The sequence below is a fragment of the Gossypium raimondii genome, chromosome 3 (assembly GCF_025698545.1).
Source record: "Gossypium raimondii isolate GPD5lz chromosome 3, ASM2569854v1, whole genome shotgun sequence".
Classification (NCBI taxonomy): domain Eukaryota; kingdom Viridiplantae; phylum Streptophyta; class Magnoliopsida; order Malvales; family Malvaceae; genus Gossypium; species Gossypium raimondii.
Window position 1 is genome coordinate 3586460 of NC_068567.1, and position 18267 is coordinate 3604726.

Below are 18267 nucleotides of genomic sequence, written 5' to 3' on the forward strand. Positions count from 1 at the left end.
AGGTATCATATATATTTATTTTACCCATGTGTTGATTTGATGATCAGGGTGTTCACCGTCTCAGATGTGATATGGGCTCAAGTCACACAAATCGCATTGGTATTAGGACTTTGCTGTCCTCTTATAATTCACCAAAAAAAGATAATTTATTTTTGATGTTTTAGCAAACGTGTCATCATGTCGAGGGAGCATTTGACTATAAAATCAAACCGTGCTAATGCGTCGATATATAATAAGTGAAAAATATTTTAGAATTGTTTTAGAACTAACTACTACTTAAATTATTCGAAAATTCTATTTTATTATATATTATATGTGTATGTATGCTAACATATAGAATAAACAAAAATAAAATAAAATAAGATTACTTCTTTTTTTCATGTTTCTTACTCGTTGAATTCTGTAATAATTCGGTTTTTTGTAGTGTCGGAAAGTGTAATATCGACACTTCATTTTCGTAAATCAAATTCGTAAAATTCATTATTAAATCACACCCAACAATTTTGAGACCTTGAGAATGTTTTTTTTAACTTTTGAAATCTGCATGTTAAATAGTTGTTTCTTCATGCGGAAGACCGTCAAAGTGGTAAAGGCAAGGAGCAAGCTTGTGCTTGCGACAGCAACTTGGGGAAGATTTCGTCAAGTTTCCTTGAAATTTACACACTTACTCGTTTACTTAATTGCCAGGTTGAAGTAAACTGGTTGCTGACTTCAATTAAGTTATCTGAATTTTATGAATAAACTGTGAATTAGCTGCTGTTGGAAATTTGAAGAAATGGTTGTCCAAAATCACTGTTGTTTTCATCTGACATATGAAGAAATGATTGTCTAAAATGGCTGCTGTTTCCAGAACTTATTATGTTTGACATTTAAGAAATGGTTGTTCAAAACGACCGTCGTTTTCATAATTTATTATTTCTGACATATGAAGAAATGGTTGTCTACAATGGCTCTTGTTCGGTTTTGGTGTGAGTTTAATTCATTTCTTTCTTGAATGGTTGGTTGTATTCTTATTTTGGTAAGTGAGTGAATAAAATTCGATTCGATTTTAAAATTTTAATAAAAAATTTAAAAATTAAATTAAATAGTTCGAATTAATCGAGTTATTTGGATAAACTCGAATAAAAATTAAATTTTTAGTTTAATTGAATATGAATTATACAATTCGAGTTATCTAAAAATCTAAATACAAAAGGACAAAATTACGTCGTTTTGATAAATATTTACTTCCTCTAAAGTTCTTATCAATTTATTTGTAATGTTTAATTGAATTTTTGAGTTTACAAGTCGGGAATTTGAAGGTGAATATGTGACAACCTGTTGATACGATTACAAATGTGATATGAAAGGATTATATTCTTATAATATAAGTTAACATATTAAACTGCTTACGAACTTTTGATTTTTATTTATGTCCTCAAATAATTTATGTTTTGTTATAATAATAGTTATAGAAATGTCACTGAGTTGATTACTCGGCATTGCAGGTTAGGTTCAATTGTGTGCACTCATTGTTATCAGCATCCAGCAGAAAATCTCACACTCATCGAGTTGGTGAAACTCTTACTATTTTGGCTGGCATGTACTTCTAGGTTTTTATGTTATATTAAGCTTAGTTAGAGAATTATTTCATACTTTGAGACGTATAAATTGACAAGTTAATTAATGACTTTGAATCATCTTACTATAAACAAGGAGTCACTCGAAAATTAATTAATGACTTTGAATTATTATTTTATTAAATAATTGAATTTCGAGGTGAAATTTTATTACTAGGTCATCGTGGTTTCATAAGGACAAGTTAATTAAATTAATTTGTTCATAGATTTTTATCGGTAAAGTTGTCATGAGTTTAACGAAATTAGAATTGAGTTGAGAAAATAATTTAGTTAATTTAATTAATTAAAAGAATAAAAAATATTTCGAGCATAAAAAATAATTATTGGAATAAAAATTATATGAGTTGGTTTAAAAACAAAACAACCCATATAATTAACCCGATAAATAAAAAATGCCCAAATAGACCCGATATAGGAGGGAGGGGATGCAAACCAGTATGAACCCACTGAACTAGATTTTTATTGTTTTTTAGTCTTGATGATATATTTAAACGAACTAAACAGACCAATTGAAACTATTAGACCAACAAATCGATAACTTGATATTCTGAAAACGTTCGATAAAGAACATAAGTGTTCAGATCCTCTCAAATATTGGATTACATCTTCAACCTTATGTGGAACATTTAACACTTCCATGGGAGAAAGAGAAAATATAATCAATGTTCCAAACCCTAATTCGATTTTGATGTCAACAGCATCTCTTTACGACGCTTCAAGTAAGCAACTATCTTATCGGTATTAGGCAAGTTGTATTTGATTATAGGGACTGATTTGAAATTTTGGATCCACGAGCTCACTCGAGGGAATTTGTGTGGCTCAAAGACTTTAAGCCCTGCTGCGTCTTCGATAACCCCGAGCCAGTGAGCAATCATGCAAAATGCAATGTCCACCATGTTTATCTCGTCTCCACCGCAGAATTTTTTCCCTCCAATTAGCACATGTTCTTCCATGGCTTCCAGCATTTCCAACCACTCCTTCACTACCGCCTGTTGTTCTTCATCTTCAGTTCGATAAAGCTTTGCTATTATAGGACTCTGTTTTAAACAGAGATTCTAGTATCAGCCATCAAAATTTATGTACGAAAAAAATTTTCAAACTACAAAGAGCTAGAATCTTAATTTCAACTAGGTTAAAATATGTTACAAGTACTTGTATTCTTTGTATGTTTGCAATTTAGTCCTCCTATTTTTTATTTCAAGAAATTTAATCCCACTACTGTTAAAGTTAAAAAGGGTTAAATCACTTTACAGGTCTGAAACTTAACAACTACTCCCACATTGGGGCTTGAACTTTTTTGTTCAACCTAGTCCCTAAACTTGGCGATTGTTCTCAAGGTATGGCCTAGACTATTTTTTGTTCAAGTTAATCCCTAAACTTGACAATTGTTCTCACATTGAGGTTTGAACTTTTTCTAGGTCCAAGTTAGACATTGTTTGATAAACCACTAAAACAATTAAATCAATTAAAACTAATATTTTCAATGATTAGTATTTTACACATGTTTGATAATCTAAAATAAAAAATAATCCAATAGAATTTTTTCTATAAAAAGTGTGGAAAATGATGAGTAAATAAAATTTAATTATATTTTCAATAAACTCAATTTTATTTTATTTATTTTAATATTATGTTATCCTATAAAAACTAAATGTTTAAAAATATAAAAGACAAAAATATCTATATAATCTTATAAGTTACTTAGTAGATTAAATATTTTTTAGTAATTTCCTAAATTGGGACATAGTTGGTGGGTGACACCGATTCAAGAAAAAGCTTAATAAATAACTAGAAATTCTATCACACACGTATGCATGTGAATATCTCAAATTTCAAATGCAAATGTATGTTTAAGAAATTAGCGTACAATAAATAATGAAATATATGATTTGAAACTAATTAATAATAACATGTGAAACATATATGATGGTAAAATGAAAAATAGATTAAAAGTTGTTTATCATTTTGTTGTCTTCAATCTTGAGTCGAGTGTCGAGTTAACTTGTGACATCAACTCAGTTAAAAGCTTTATTAATATTAACTATATATACAACTGGTGGAGGTAATAAAATGTGCGTAATAAAATAAAAATGTATAAAAATATCAAAATAAAACTTTAGTTGAATGGTAAATTAAAAACTTTAATAGTACAATTGGCATGGGTTTAATTCCTACCATTTTTTAAAGTGACAAGACTAAATTAACCTTGAATAATATTACTTATTTTAATTACGTAAAGGCCTTCTCGTAATTTCCTAACCGAGTTGGTGTCTGGTTGACTTGTGACACCAACTTAGTCAGTGCTTTATTAATACTAGAAATCCTATCACACGCGTATGCGTGTGGAAACTACAAATTTAGAACACAAATGTGTGTTTAAAAATAACATACAATAAATAATAAAACGTATAGGTTGACACTAAATAATAATAACACGTAAAATTTGAAGATATTAAAATGAAAATGAATAGATTAAAATTGTTTATCATGATGTTATCATCAATACAACACTTAAAAAATAATATTGACTATTTATTCAAAAATATTGACTATTGATATAGATAAAATAAATATAAATAAAAATCCATAAATGGGAAAATTGCCATATGCATCAAATAAATAAATAAAGGTTTAATTCAAAATTAGTATCTAAAGTATGTCAATTTTCTCATTTTAAGTACCTAAATTTTTCGGTAAAAAATATGCTTAAACTATTAAATTCGTTAGATTTTATCTAAAAAGTGTACGATGCCAATAAAATTAACCGTTTAAATATCATTTTTGCAAAAAAAAAAAAACTCTTAAGCACCTAAGTGGTAAATACGATATAGTTTGAGGATTAATTTTGCATTTAAGCCAAAAAAAAAGAAAAGAAAAGGATTTTACCTTGTCATCGGCAAATTTGATCCAAAACAGAGCAACGGCTCTGTCATAGGGATCAGCCGGCAGCAAGGGATTTTGCGGCCAAATTTCATCGACATATCTAAGGATGACGGTGGATTCGCAGACCGGTTTTCCGTCATGAACGAGCACCGGGACTTTCTTATGAATTGGATTATATTGAAGAAGCAAAGGACTCTTGTTGGAGAGATCTTCTTCGATGTATTCGTAAGGTATGCCTTTGAGTTTCAGAGCCCAAATTACTCTGAAAACGTACGGACTAAGCCAAGCTCCGAACAGTTTCACGACCGCCATGGTTGGGAGATTAGTCGATTTTCTGGTAGATCCTGAGAGCGGTGAGTGTAAATTTATAATAGGATTAGTAGTCAAAGCTTTGATTAAGGTAAAGATGAAGTGTTAATAAAAGGAATTAAACAAAGGTGGATAGAAATACTTTTATATAATAATATAAGGTAATGTCATGCATGATGCAACTTTATTACTTGGTTTTTGTAATTTGAATTAATATTTTTAGAATATGTGTTTAAATTTGTCGATTTGATAAATGTGATTGTTCAATAAAAATAAAATAAATTCATTAAAAATATTTAAAATTCAATTCAATTCTCAATTCAATTAATTTTTAATCGGTTTAAACTGTTCAATACTCTTTTTCGAACAAATAAATTCGACCAACCGGAAAATATGTTTTTTCTTATATAGTTAATGTCTCCTATATATTTGTTTGGTAAACTATAAAAATAGTTATTTTTGTTTGTTTTAGATTACATTTTAGTCAGTTATGTTTAAAATGTTACGTTGTAATCACTTACATTATAGTTTTGATACGAAACGGTCACTCTGTCGTTAACCTTCGTTACCTCCCTAATGGCAATCCTACGTGGCAGTCCAAATGGGTTTTAAATGTCGACTTGGATGTCCAACTGGGACAATGATAGGTTTTTAATTAATTACACCTTGAACTGGAAAAGAAAAACCGGCCATCTCCTTTTTCTTTTAGTTTTCTTTTCCATTTTGACTGAAAAAACTATTATTATCCCAGTTAGATATCCAAATTAGAATTTAGAACCCATCTGGATTGCCATATAGGATTGTCATTAGGGAGGTAATGGAGCTTAATGGCAAAGTGATTACTTCGTAACAAAACAATAAGTGACTAAAACGTAACATTTCAAACATAATCAACTAAAATATAATCTGGGACAAATAAAAATAACTATTTTTATAGTTTATCCATATTTGTTTTGCGTTTATAAAGATGATTTGTGATTGTTCTTTTCAATAATGCCGTTTTGAAAATTTTGACTCGATTTTTTATTAAAAGTATAATATAACTTACCATTACACTTAATGATTAGACAAGAAAAATTTTAAGTACAAAACGATATATATATATATATATATATAAACATTGCTGTATATCATGATTAGTGAATATAATATATTAAATCTTTTAGGTATTTAAAATTATCTAATTTAAATACAGCCTAAACTCTATCTGGTATGTTCGATGTTTTACGTAAGCAAACATGTCATTATGTTTGATTCCAAGAACTTGCTAGAAATTTTTGAGCCATTGTGAATATATTTATACACTAATAGTAATTATATCGAATGCGTATGAAAATTATAAATTTAAAATATATATGTGGGAGCTTTTAGGTAGCCTGCTTCTTTATCACAATCGAGAACTTGATAAAATGATGATATTCACTGATAATTTAGACACGGGCAATTGATAATATCAAATTCTTCAAATTTTAAAGCATATTGAATAACGGAGGTTAAGACGTGTTCATGAGAAAGAGAATAAAGATGCATATTTCCTAGCTAAAATAGCTTTAGACAAGAATGAAGGTGTTCAGGTTTTCGATGAAGCTCCTGGGGAGCTCATAGCTTAAAATATTTGATTTAGCAATTTGATTTTGTTTTCATAACTAATTATTGAATTGAGAGTATTTAGTCATTCCCGTGACTTTTTCTTAGCTAAGAGAATGAATAGTTGTCGTTTATTTTGAAGTGATCATATTTTTACAATAGTTATTATTTATTTTTCTAATTTCAAGTTTAAATTTGTACTAACTATTCTTTTGTGTGTGTGTGTGTGTGTGTGTGAGAGAGAGAGAGATAAAAAAATTACATCAAATTTCCTTGAAGAAAAGCTTGGCTACTTTTATACGTTGCAACATCGCTAAGACTGCATCAGGAGGGTTCTCGTAAATATGTAAACTTATCTTCCATTCTAGACTCATCTTTGCTAAGCAACCGGCCACTAAATTAGCTTCTCTAGGAACATATCGAATCCACCACTGCCCTTCAGATTCTAAAATTCGTTTAACTCTCCTGAGCATAGTAACTCTTGAGTTGTCCCCCCACTCTCTTGTAGGGCTTTGACCACCATCAGATTATCAGTTTCAACTATTCTTTATTTTATGTCTAACTATTATAAAACATATATAATAAATAAGTATTTTCCTTGTGTTCTTACACTAATAATCAAACGAAACATTAGTATTATTTTATCCCACATCACTTAGATAAGGGTTTTGAACTTTGTTTAACTATTAATGAACACTTCCATAGGAGACAATACAGTCAATGTTCCAAACCCTAATTTGATTTTGATGTCAACAACATCTCTCTACGACGCTTCAACAAAGCTAACATCTTATCAATATCAGGCAAGTTGTCTTTGATTACAGGGACTTATTTGAAAATTTGGATCCCTGAGCTCACTCGAGGGAACTTGTGTGGCTCGAAGATTTTAAGCCCTGCAAAGTCTTCGATAAACCCGAGCCAGTGAGCAACCATGCAAAATGCAATGTCCACCATGTTTATCTCGTCTCCGCTGAAGAATTTTTTTCCCTCCGATCAATACATGTTCTTCCATGGCTTCCAACATTTCTAACCACTCCTTCACTACCGCCTCCTGTTTTTCACTTTCGGTCTAATAAAGCTTTGAGAGTAAATGACTCTATTTTAAGCAGAGATTCTAGTATCAGTCATAAAATGTAACACCCCCTAACCCCGAACTGTCGCCGGAACAAGGCTGCGAGGCATTACCAAATATATCAGACAACTTACGAATAATTCATAAATAAAATAACATTCATAATATAATTGAATAACTAAGTCCCTGTAATGAACTTTCGAAGTCTAAAACATGTATTAAAAGTGAAATGGGACTCGTTCAAGTACTTCAAATTTTTTTTTATAAATTTCGACAGCATTTCTACTTATTTTCTCATAAAATCCCCTACAATTAAAATCGTATCATTTCCAACATAACCAATTCAACCAATTCATTTCACATTCTCATTTTCTATTCTAAATACCTTCTAATCAAACTCAATCAATATAATATCAATTTAAATTTATCAATGTACTAATTAAATTGAAATGGATAAACTTCTTTCATTATAATTCTTAGATTTATAATACTAACATTTTTAACCATTCATATTCAAAACATAATAACCTTTATACACATCCTATGTACATGCCACATTACCAAAAGAAAATATACATCACCAAAATTTTGCTGAAGTCGGGTCTGGCTTTGGATGCTGGTTCAATACTTGACTTCTACAACTTTGTGTAACGGAAACAACTGATGTCGAGTATGCATATACTCAGTGGTATCACTATAATTCAATTTATAATTAAATACATTAAATCACACACATACTTATTCATTACAATTATCATTAATTAATGAACAATTCAATCTTTTTATATTATCAATTGTTTAAATATATATGTACCATTCTTATTTCTTTATTTCAATTCTTGCCTTTCACATATACTATATCATTCAAGTTTAGTTTTATCAGTAAATTTATTTCATTTGTCCCTATTAACTTGACTCGGACTCAGCGGATACACGGATTCCAGCCAACACACCAATACGGCACATAGTGCCTAAAACGGTACATAGTACCGATCGATGTCGAATCGAAGAACGATAGCGAGAATAAAGAATGAAGAATGATGTTCAACACACAAAGTGTGAATCATAAAGATATGATAATGATGATCGACACACAAAGTATCGAATCGATGCTTGATGTAATGAGTCGGCACATAAGTGCCTGATCAGTAAGTCGGCAAAAACCCATACTCTTCCATATCCTATGGCATGCCACCTATATCTGACTAGCCCGACTAGTTAATAGGGTATTTAATTCACTTTTCAGTACAATTTCCATCTTAGTTTAGTATCAATTAAAATTTCTTATTTTGATCAAGATCACGATCGTGGATTTAAATTGCGATCGCATGTCGCGTTTTCATCAAGATTATGCTCATCGCGTTGCGGACATAACGGATGCTATTGCGGTCATTGCGGCTATCGCGGTCGTGAATTTTAAAAAAAAATTCACACAACTTATTGTAAAATATAATAGCGGTTTCAGTAGTAGCGGTTTCGGACGATGCCGCTACCGCTATATAACGGCCGCTATTTCTGTAACGGACCGCTATTTAAATCCCTGATCACAGTATTGCAGTAATTCATTACTTCGGTAATTTCACAGTTCAATGCAGTACACTTAACAATATTCAGTAACTTCACAATTCAATTCAGTATTCAAAACAAAATTCAGTATTCCATAATTCAGTTTCGTATCAGTCTCAATTTCAAATCCAATCATAAATTTTCATTTTACTAAACACTTACCTTAAAATACTTACCACACATAATTAGTAAATTAAACACATAATAATGATAAAGTTTGAATTATAGTGATAGAAACCAGAATTCTCTTCGGATTTAATCCTCGACGATCTTTTCTTTTCCTTTTTGGGCCGATGCTTCAGGCTCGATATTAGCTATGAACAATTAAAATAATTTTACAATCATTAACACAACACAATTTATTTGCTAAAATTTTTATCTAACTTTTACTTTAATTTCAATTTAATCCTAACTAAACCTATATATTTTTCTTTCTCAATTCATACCTTTTTGCTACTCAATTTCTTGCCAAACTCACATTTAACTATCTAATTTTTATCATATTTTCATAATTTCAAATTTATTTCAATTTAATCCCGAAAACTCAAAACTTATGGCTTAGTTTACAATTCAATCCTTTATTCAATTCCAATCAAAATTTCTATCAAATAAATCCCCGATTCCATCATTTATTCAACATGAACCCTATTAAAAAATCTATTAACTTTCAAAATTTCAACTTAAATCCAAGAGTATTTCACTCTAGGATTCCAAAACATCAAATTTGTAAGAAAAATGACTTGATTAAACTTACCCATTAAACTTCAAGCTTCAAATCCCTAGATATTTCCCTTTTATTTTTCTTTCCTATTGTTTCTTCTCCTGTTCGAATGGCTTTTGCTGTTCTTTTGTTTCTTTTTCTTCTTTTTTCTTTTATTTCTTTAGTTTCTTTTATTTACTTTATTTTATTTACTTAATAATTAATATAATATCTTATGCTTAAATGTTAAGTAAACCAATTATTTAATTACATTTGTACATATTATATTATTACACTTGTATAAATTTTGTACCATATATTTGTCAATTATCTTATTTATTTAATAAAAATCTATTTAACAACAAATAATAATATTACAAATGTACGTATATATTTTATTCATAAATGTACAGTATCATCTATACCATACATTTGTCATCATTTATTTTATTTATCACAGAAAAATCTTATAATTTAATTAATACAATTAATAATTAATTATAAAATATCTTCATACTTAAATTTTAAGTAATTTAGGTGTTTAGTTTACAAATGTACAAATATAATTTTTACACATGTATATTTTATTACCATACAATTGTCTACTATTTACTTTACTTAATAATAATAATAATAATAATAATAATAATAATAATAATAATAATAATATAAAACCATAATAATGGTTAATAATTATAATAATTATATATATAATATTTATGTAGAACTTAAATAAAATCTTAGATTTTAATGCATATATGCCGCTTCATTTCATATAAATGACTTAATTTTCATTTTAGCCTTTTTACTTTCTTTTAATCTATAATTAAGATTTCATTCTTTATTCAATTTAATCCTTTTTCCTAATTACTTTAAATTAGGCTAAATTCACTAAATAAAAATTTAAATAAACACACTATTAGACTCATAATTACTCCTAATAATTATTTACTAACTCAGTTTACTAAGACGGAGGCCCGATAACACACTTTTTCGATGCCCACGGATTTTGGGTCGTTACATAAAAATTTATTTACCATAAAAAAAATCCAAGCTACAAAGTGCTAAAATCTCAATTTCAACTAGGTTAAAATATGCTACAAGTCTTTGTATTCTTTGTATGTTCAATTTAGTCCTCCTATTTTTTTGTTTCAAGAAATTTAATCCCCTACTGTTAAAGTTTAAAAGGGTTAAATCACTTTACGAGGCTAAAACTTAGCAACTACTCCCACATTGGGGCCTGAACCATTTTTTTGTTCAAATTAGTTCTTGAACTTGGCGACTGTTCTCACGGTATGGCCTAAACTATTTTTTGTTTAAGTTAATCCTTGAAGTTGACAATTATTCCGACATTGAAGCTTGGATTTTATATTTTTTATTACGGTGCTAAAGCTTTGCTTCATTTTTTAAAACTAAGGGTGTTCATGGGTTGGGCGACCCAACCCGAAGGCCTGCCTGAAAAGTGAGAGAGTTTAGGCAGAAATATAAGCCCAAAATAGGTTTGGACAAAAATTAAGGCTTGTTTAGGCAAAAAAATGTGTCGAAACTGGAGTAAGGTTTTTTTGACCTGGACCCAGCTCGAATTTGCAAAAAAAAAAAAAACTTTTTCTTGTTGTTTTCCACTATTTTGTTGTCATTTCACTATTATGTTGTTATTATTTGGATATTGTATAACTCTTATTTTATTGTCAATTTTGTTACTATTTTAGAGACATTTGCTTGTTAAGTTGCACCTATCTTAGTTTTATTTAAGTATAAAGGTTTTTATTTTAATTTATTTTCAATTTGTTAGGAAATATTTGTTTTAATGTTTTAAGTGTATTTGGTGTATTATATTTTTAAAATTTTTTATATAAAAAATAAAATACGGGTGGGCCAAACCAAACCTATCAATTGGGCCTAAAAATTTGTTAATGCCTGACCTGATCCGACCCGTAGACACCTCTATTTTAAACCATCTTCTTTGCTGACTTAGGCAAGTAAATGGATTTATTTAAGCGAGGAGATAGAAAGAAAAAAATAATCCGACAAATAAAATAAAAAATATTGGTTGCAAAGAGAAACATAATATAAAGAATATAAATATGAAATTCTTTATAACTTGTTAAAGAAATTCCGGATCAACGTAATGATAAAAGAATGATAATAACAGATTCAACCCCTATACTTTATCAATATATCTAATATGGTATCTTTACTTTTAAAATATATTGCCATATATCCTTCTAATGGAGTTAAAATCTTACATCGCTTTGAATGCAACCAATTGTATGCTGCCATGTGGCACTATTAGTTTGAAAAATTTTAATCAGAGTCAAGGGATTTGAAAATAGTTATTCCAAAAATTGTTTTAAAAGGCAAAAAGAAGAAAGAAAACACTAAGACCAACCTGAGCCCAGCAAAATTTAGCTTTCGGAGAGATGGCTGAGTGGTTCATAGCTCCGGTTATGAAAACCGGTACAGTTCGAAACAAATAATTATCGAAGGTTTGAATCCCTCTCTCTTCTTTGCTCGATGAATAGGTTTGTAATTAATTGGATTTAGTCACAACTGTACTGAGATCGATTCAACTAAAAATTGATGATTTGATTGGTTTAATTGCCAATTCGATTGTTATAATATTAATCCAAAATAGTCAATAAAATATTTTTATTCTAGGATAAATATACATTTTGATATTTGAACTTGATTTCAAGGTTCAAATTGGTACTTAAAGTTTAGGGTTTAAATAAGAGGATAATACACTTCAACACACTCAAACCCACGCGATTTTAGACTCTTAAAATTAACAATTCATTTTAATTAATTTAGTTCTTTAACCTAAAACTTTGAAGTTTGGCTCTCAATAATTTATATTTTATGCTAATCGTTTTAATTAAAATATTGTAATTTCAATTTTTTTCAAGTGAGCAATCAATCAATTCAATCCAATCCAAAGATTTAACAAACTCTTTTACTTAATCAAAATAAAACCAAATTCTCTATAAAACCAACAAAATCAAATTAGTTATGAATAATTTACTGGATTGGATTACTAAATAATATTGGCAAAAAATACTAAATAATTTTTTTTTGTAAATATAATTTTAATATTAATTTTTTCTTTCACTCGTGGATATGACAAAATTCGCTATTTGAAATTGAAAGTCGATTAATTTGATTTTGGATTTCCAAATGAAAACAAATTTATCAGACCTACAACATACTTGACAAAACTAAAATTTACCCGTTGAATTGCTTTAGTCAGTTTGACCCGACTATTGCACACCCTTAGTTTTGCTCCCGGAATGTATGTATACTTGTTAACATCGGGACTGGTATCATTGGAATGAAACGTGGAGAGCAAGCAATGAAATTTTCCGAAGAAAAGTGTCCTCTCCTACTTCCTTCTTCCTCGTACTTTCTTCTGATGTTTCTTTCTTCTTTCTTTCTTTATTTGCTTAATTATATCTATATCTATGCTTAGAATTTTGAAAATTGGGCAAAGCATCAATATATTCCTTTCTTTATGAAGACCAAAACCAACACCCAAGAAAAGAATCTACTAACCATGAGGCCTGGAATAATTTCATTTTTGTTTTTCTTCTTCTAAATAATTTCACAATATCTGAGAGTTGGAAAGAAAGAGATGGAAATTCAACATTTCGGCCATCACCATCCTTTGGTCTTCATCCAAGCTCACAGTGTTGCAAGCAAAGCAGCTCTTTGCCTTGTGTGTGAGAAACCTGTAATGGGCTGGAGCTATGGCTGCAATCAATGTGAGTTTTATCTTCACAAGGGATATGCTGAGTTAGAGTTAGCCCCCAAGATTCAGCATCCCTTCCACCCCAAACACCCTCTCACTCTTCTTCCAAAATCACCTTATTCTGGGTTAGGAATTTGTAATTTTTGTCGTAAGAAATTTGGGGGATTTGTTTATAATTGTAATGATTGTAGTTTCGATCTGCACATCAATTGTGCTTTGTTCAATCATCATTTGCTGCAAATTTTCCTAATTCTTTGCACCCCCATCCTTTGTTATTCATTCAAAATCATAACAACGAAGTCATAACAACGAAGTCAAGTCTCATTGCTCCGGATGTCAGAAACCAATATCTGGTCCAATTTACCACTGTTCAGATTGCACATATCCTATTTTTAACCTTCATAAGGAATGTGCTGAACTACCCCTTGAGATTAATCACCCCTACGATCGTAGGCATCCTCTTACTCTCTTGCCACAACCGCCTACTCATCCCCAGAAATGTAGTTGCTATTTGTGCATAATCCAATGGAAGGGGTTTGTTTATTCCTGCTCTCTTTGCAACTTTGATCTTTCACTAGATGATTTTCTTTTTTCACCACCAACAATCACAGTTGCAAGTCATGAACACCTGTGTATGCTTGTATCTAGAAAAATGCCGTTTGTTTGTGATTTTTGTGGCACTGACGGAGATCACTCCCCCTATTTCTGTTCTACATGTCACCTCCTTGTCCATAAGAATTGCATTTCATTGCCACGCCACATCATGATTGTTAATGGGTAATGTAGAAATTATTTACTGATTGAATAATTTAGACGTTGAGTCAGTCAAAGTCTGTTGTAAGTCTGTTTTTAATTCCAGTAGTGTTCCTTTTATTTAGGAGATGTATCAAGATTCTATTAGAGTCCTAATATATCTCTAAGTTGTTAGCTATTTCAGTATTTAAACTCTTCATGGAATAAAGTGTTTTGTATCACTGTTATCAATTTCTCTAAATTCCCATTACTTCCGTTGCAGTTCTTTGTTCTGTTTTTTTTAGCAGCAGCCTTTTTTTTCAACAATGATAACACGACATCGTCACACGATTTCTCTTTCCTATTCTCTTCGACAAAATCAAGTTGAGGATTGGATGTGCAAAATTTGTTACGAGGAAGTTGATATAAGGTATGGAAATTACCGTTGTCCTGCTTCTCGTTGCTGTTATATTGCTCATGTACGTTGTGCAACTGATAAAGTAATTTGGGATGGAAGAATTATGCCGGAAGGCTATGATGAGAGGTCCGAGGAAGTGGTGGATTAACCTTGGAATTTGATTACTGATGTTGTTGAACAAATTCGTATTGGAGAGCTAATGGTAGAAAGTGAGATCAAGCATTCCTATCATTATCATAATTTAAGACTCACTTTTAGTGGGAAGACCAAAGATGATGATAGTTAGTGCGATGGGTGCACGAGACCTATATCAACTCCTTTTTATAGTTGTGAGCAATGCAAGTTCTTTCTCCACAAAGATTGCGCTGAATTGCCTAAAAAAATGCCACACCCATTTCACAAGCATTTGCTTACTCTCCCAAACTCACACAATGAGTATGATTATTCATGGTGCGATGCTTGCGGACGTGTGTATCAAGGATTTAGCTACAGATGCTTCGATTGCAGGTTCAAAATTGACATTCAATGTATGTTATTGTCGGACACCTTGAAGCACCCAAGTCATGAGCATTCACTCTTTCTTGTCCACAACAATGAGGGAACGAGTTGCAGTGCTTGTTTCAGAAAACTACAATCAAGGGATGTTGCATATAGATGCATGAAGCGCTGTGATTTCAGTTTAGATGTAGGTTGTGCAACACTACCACTTACTGCTTGGTACAAGTATGACAGGCATCCTCTTCCTTTGACTTTTTCTGATGATTCTGAGCCTTCTCAACTTTACTGCGATCTCTGCGAGAAAGAAAGAGAGCCAAATCGTTGGTTTTACTATTGTGCTGATTGTGATAACTCTCTTCATCTCAATTGTGCTATTGGGGATATCCCATATATGAAGCTTGGGAACAAAATCAAAAGTACAGATCATCGACATCCAATCACTGTTGTGAAAAACATCTGGAATTGCCCTCCATGTATGGTATGTGGTGAGGTTTGCAATGGGTAGACCCTAGAATGTGAAGAATCTGGATGCAATTTCACTGTCCATTGGGGTTGCCGTTGGGGTCTCTGGGAATCATTTGAATGATATTCCACTCAAGTTTAAGAAACAGAGAAGCCGCAACATCACAGGTGTGTTGCGTAGGGTGGAAGGGTGTAGGAGATTTGGTAAAAATGGGTGATGGCCTTATTGTAATCTGCATTATGTGATGTTAATGGTTGTTTGAGCAGTAGAAGGTTGTGTTAGATGAAACATGATTTGTAACCACACATCTTAATCTTTCACTTTTCTATTTGCTTCTTATCTAAAATTAGTGATGAGAAGGAAGAAATGGTTTTTAGCTGGTCATAATAAAATATTTTTAAAATATTAATATATTAAACCAAAAAAAACTCTAAATAGAACTTCGATCTCTTGAATCTACCTTAAAACAAAAGGGAATGACCGAGGTAATGAAAGAAATAATAACAAGAAAAGCTCAAAGTATTGAAGAACGTTTTTTATTACAGAAAAACACAAATTTACATTAGATAAAATGACATATAAATAGCTTAACTACATGTAACGTTAAAGCTAAAAAACCTGCAACTAATAGCCCACTAAAACCTCAACTAACAAAACATAACCTGATCATATCCCTATAAAATAGGAACCAACTTATTTGATAAAGAAAACAAGTAAATTAAAAAATCCAGTAAGATGCACTAATTTTTAACACTCCCCCTTAGTGCATGCTTACGATCAAGAACTCCAAGAGCATCTCTAAATTGCTGAAACTTAGGCTACACCAAAGCCTTAGTGAAAATATCAGCCACTTGATCGTTGGTGCGAATGTTTACAAGCTCAATCTCTTCACTTTGAACCTTTCCTCGAACAAAATGATGTCGAACCTCGATGTGCTTCGTTCGAGCATGAAAAACCGAGTTCGATGCAAGCTTAATGGCACTTTCATTATCACACTTGATTTTTACAGCATAATCAACTTTGCATATGTCTCCAATCAACCTCTTCAACCAAATGCACTCTTGTGTAGCCATAGTTGCTGCTACATACTCGGCTTCAGTACTCGACAAAGCAACAACACCTTGCTTTTTGCTACACCAAGAAACCGTTGCTGAACCGATACTGAAACAATATCCCGAAGTCGAGTGACGATCGTTTGTATCTCCAGCCCAATCGGCATCAGTAAATCCACTCAACATAAAGCTATCACATCTCTTATATAGAAGACCATAACCAATAGTTCCTTTAACATAACGCAAAATCCTCTTTGCTGCATCCATATGAATAGTTGTTGGATTCTGCATAAATTGAGAAACAACACTAACAGAGTATGAAATTTCAGGCCTTGTAATGGTCAAATAGATTAAGCTTCCAACAAGTTGTCGGAACTTCCTTGCATCTTCCAACGGCCTCTCATCATCTTTCTTCAACTTCAAATTCGGCTCCATCGGAGTAGCTTTTTCTTTCGACTCTCCCATACCGAAACGCTCCAGGAGATTCCTTGCATAGCCTTTTTGAGAAACAAAGTAACCTTGATCTGATTTTTCCACTTCTAGACCAAGAAAACATCCAATTTCCCCTAAATTTTTCATCTCGAAACAAACAGACAAGTCATTCCTCAAATTACAAATTTCTGATTCATTATCTCCAGTTATTATCATATCATCAACATATAATAATACCAAGAGATGTGCACCTGGTTCCAATTTTATAAATAAACTAGAATCTGATTCAGAAACTCTAAAGCCACAAAAAATGAGATATTGAGCAGCTTTACCATACCATTCTCGTGGGCTTACTTAAGGCCATATAGCGCTTTCTTCAAACGGTAAACACGATCGGGAAATTCCTTAGAGACAAAGCCAACAGGTTGCTCCATAAATACTTCACGGTCTAAATCTCTGTAAAAACGCATTCTTTACATCAAGTTGTCATAGTCTCCAACCTTTAAACGCAGCAAGCGAAATAATCGATCTCACTGTCACCATCTTTGCTACTGGGCTGAACGTCTCCTCGTAGTCCAATCCATAATTTTGAGAAAAACCACGAGCCACCAGACGAGCTTTAAATCTACCAATGGTGCCATCTAATTTTTTCTTCACGCGAAAAACCCATTTACAAGTGATCAGCTTACAATTTTCTGGTTTAGGAACCAACTCCCATGTCTCATTTTTGTCTAAAGCTTCATTTCTTCTTCCATGGCTGCCTCCCATTTTGAATGGCCTTTGGCTTCTTCATAACTTACTGGTTCTTCATCAGAAGCTCCAACAAAGAAACAAGAAGTGATACTACAATGATTAAGCTGCACCTCATAGTCTCTGAGATACTCAGGTTGTCTCGTTTCTCTGGTAGACCTCCTCACTCTCTGTTACTCACCACCCTCATGCCGTTGAACATTCTGACTTGGAGTTTGTGTTGGAGATTCATTTTCCAACTCATCATTAGTGAATGGTTGCAAATTAACTCTTGGAAATAGCTCATCCAAGTTTTCATCATCACCTTCAAGAACAATATTTTCTGTAGCAAATCTTTGAGTGGAGTAGAAAGATGATACTTCATCGAACACGACATCTCTCGAAGTAGTAAACTTTTTCGTATCCGGATCCATACACCTCCATCCCTTTCTGTAAGAATCA

The 18267-nt window shown here is 31.5% G+C and overlaps 2 protein-coding genes and 1 pseudogene across 2 annotated transcripts; 2 read left to right on the forward strand and 1 right to left on the reverse strand.

Moving 5' to 3' along the window:
- Positions 1–18267, forward strand: part of LOC128039720 (uncharacterized) — a 64306-nt pseudogene that overhangs the window by 35806 nt on the left and 10233 nt on the right.
- LOC105796595 (probable glutathione S-transferase) lies at positions 2138–4897 on the reverse strand. The gene is made up of 2 exons (XM_012626343.2): positions 4506–4897; positions 2138–2656 (listed from the first exon to the last, which is right to left on the reverse strand). Exons 1-2 carry the CDS (start codon positions 4812–4814, stop codon positions 2294–2296), a joined length of 672 nt encoding a protein of 223 aa, XP_012481797.2. The 5' UTR covers positions 4815–4897; the 3' UTR covers positions 2138–2293.
- Positions 14776–15897, forward strand: LOC105795607 (uncharacterized). The gene has a single exon (XM_012625296.2). It carries the CDS (start codon positions 15014–15016, stop codon positions 15632–15634), a length of 621 nt encoding a protein of 206 aa, XP_012480750.2. The 5' UTR covers positions 14776–15013; the 3' UTR covers positions 15635–15897.

What these genes read in the sequence shown, in the direction of transcription:
- LOC105795607 (XM_012625296.2), top strand. Translation starts at nt 15,014, where the DNA reads ATGCCACACCCATTTCACAAGCATTTGCTTACTCTCCCAAACTCACAC.
- LOC105796595 (XM_012626343.2), bottom strand. Translation starts at nt 4,814, where the DNA reads ATGGCGGTCGTGAAACTGTTCGGAGCTTGGCTTAGTCCGTACGTTTTC. An exon ending in TCAAATTTGCCGATGACAAG is followed by an intron (nt 2,657 to 4,505) that starts GTAAAATCCTTT and finishes TGTTTAAAACAG; the next exon opens with AGTCCTATAATAGCAAAGCT.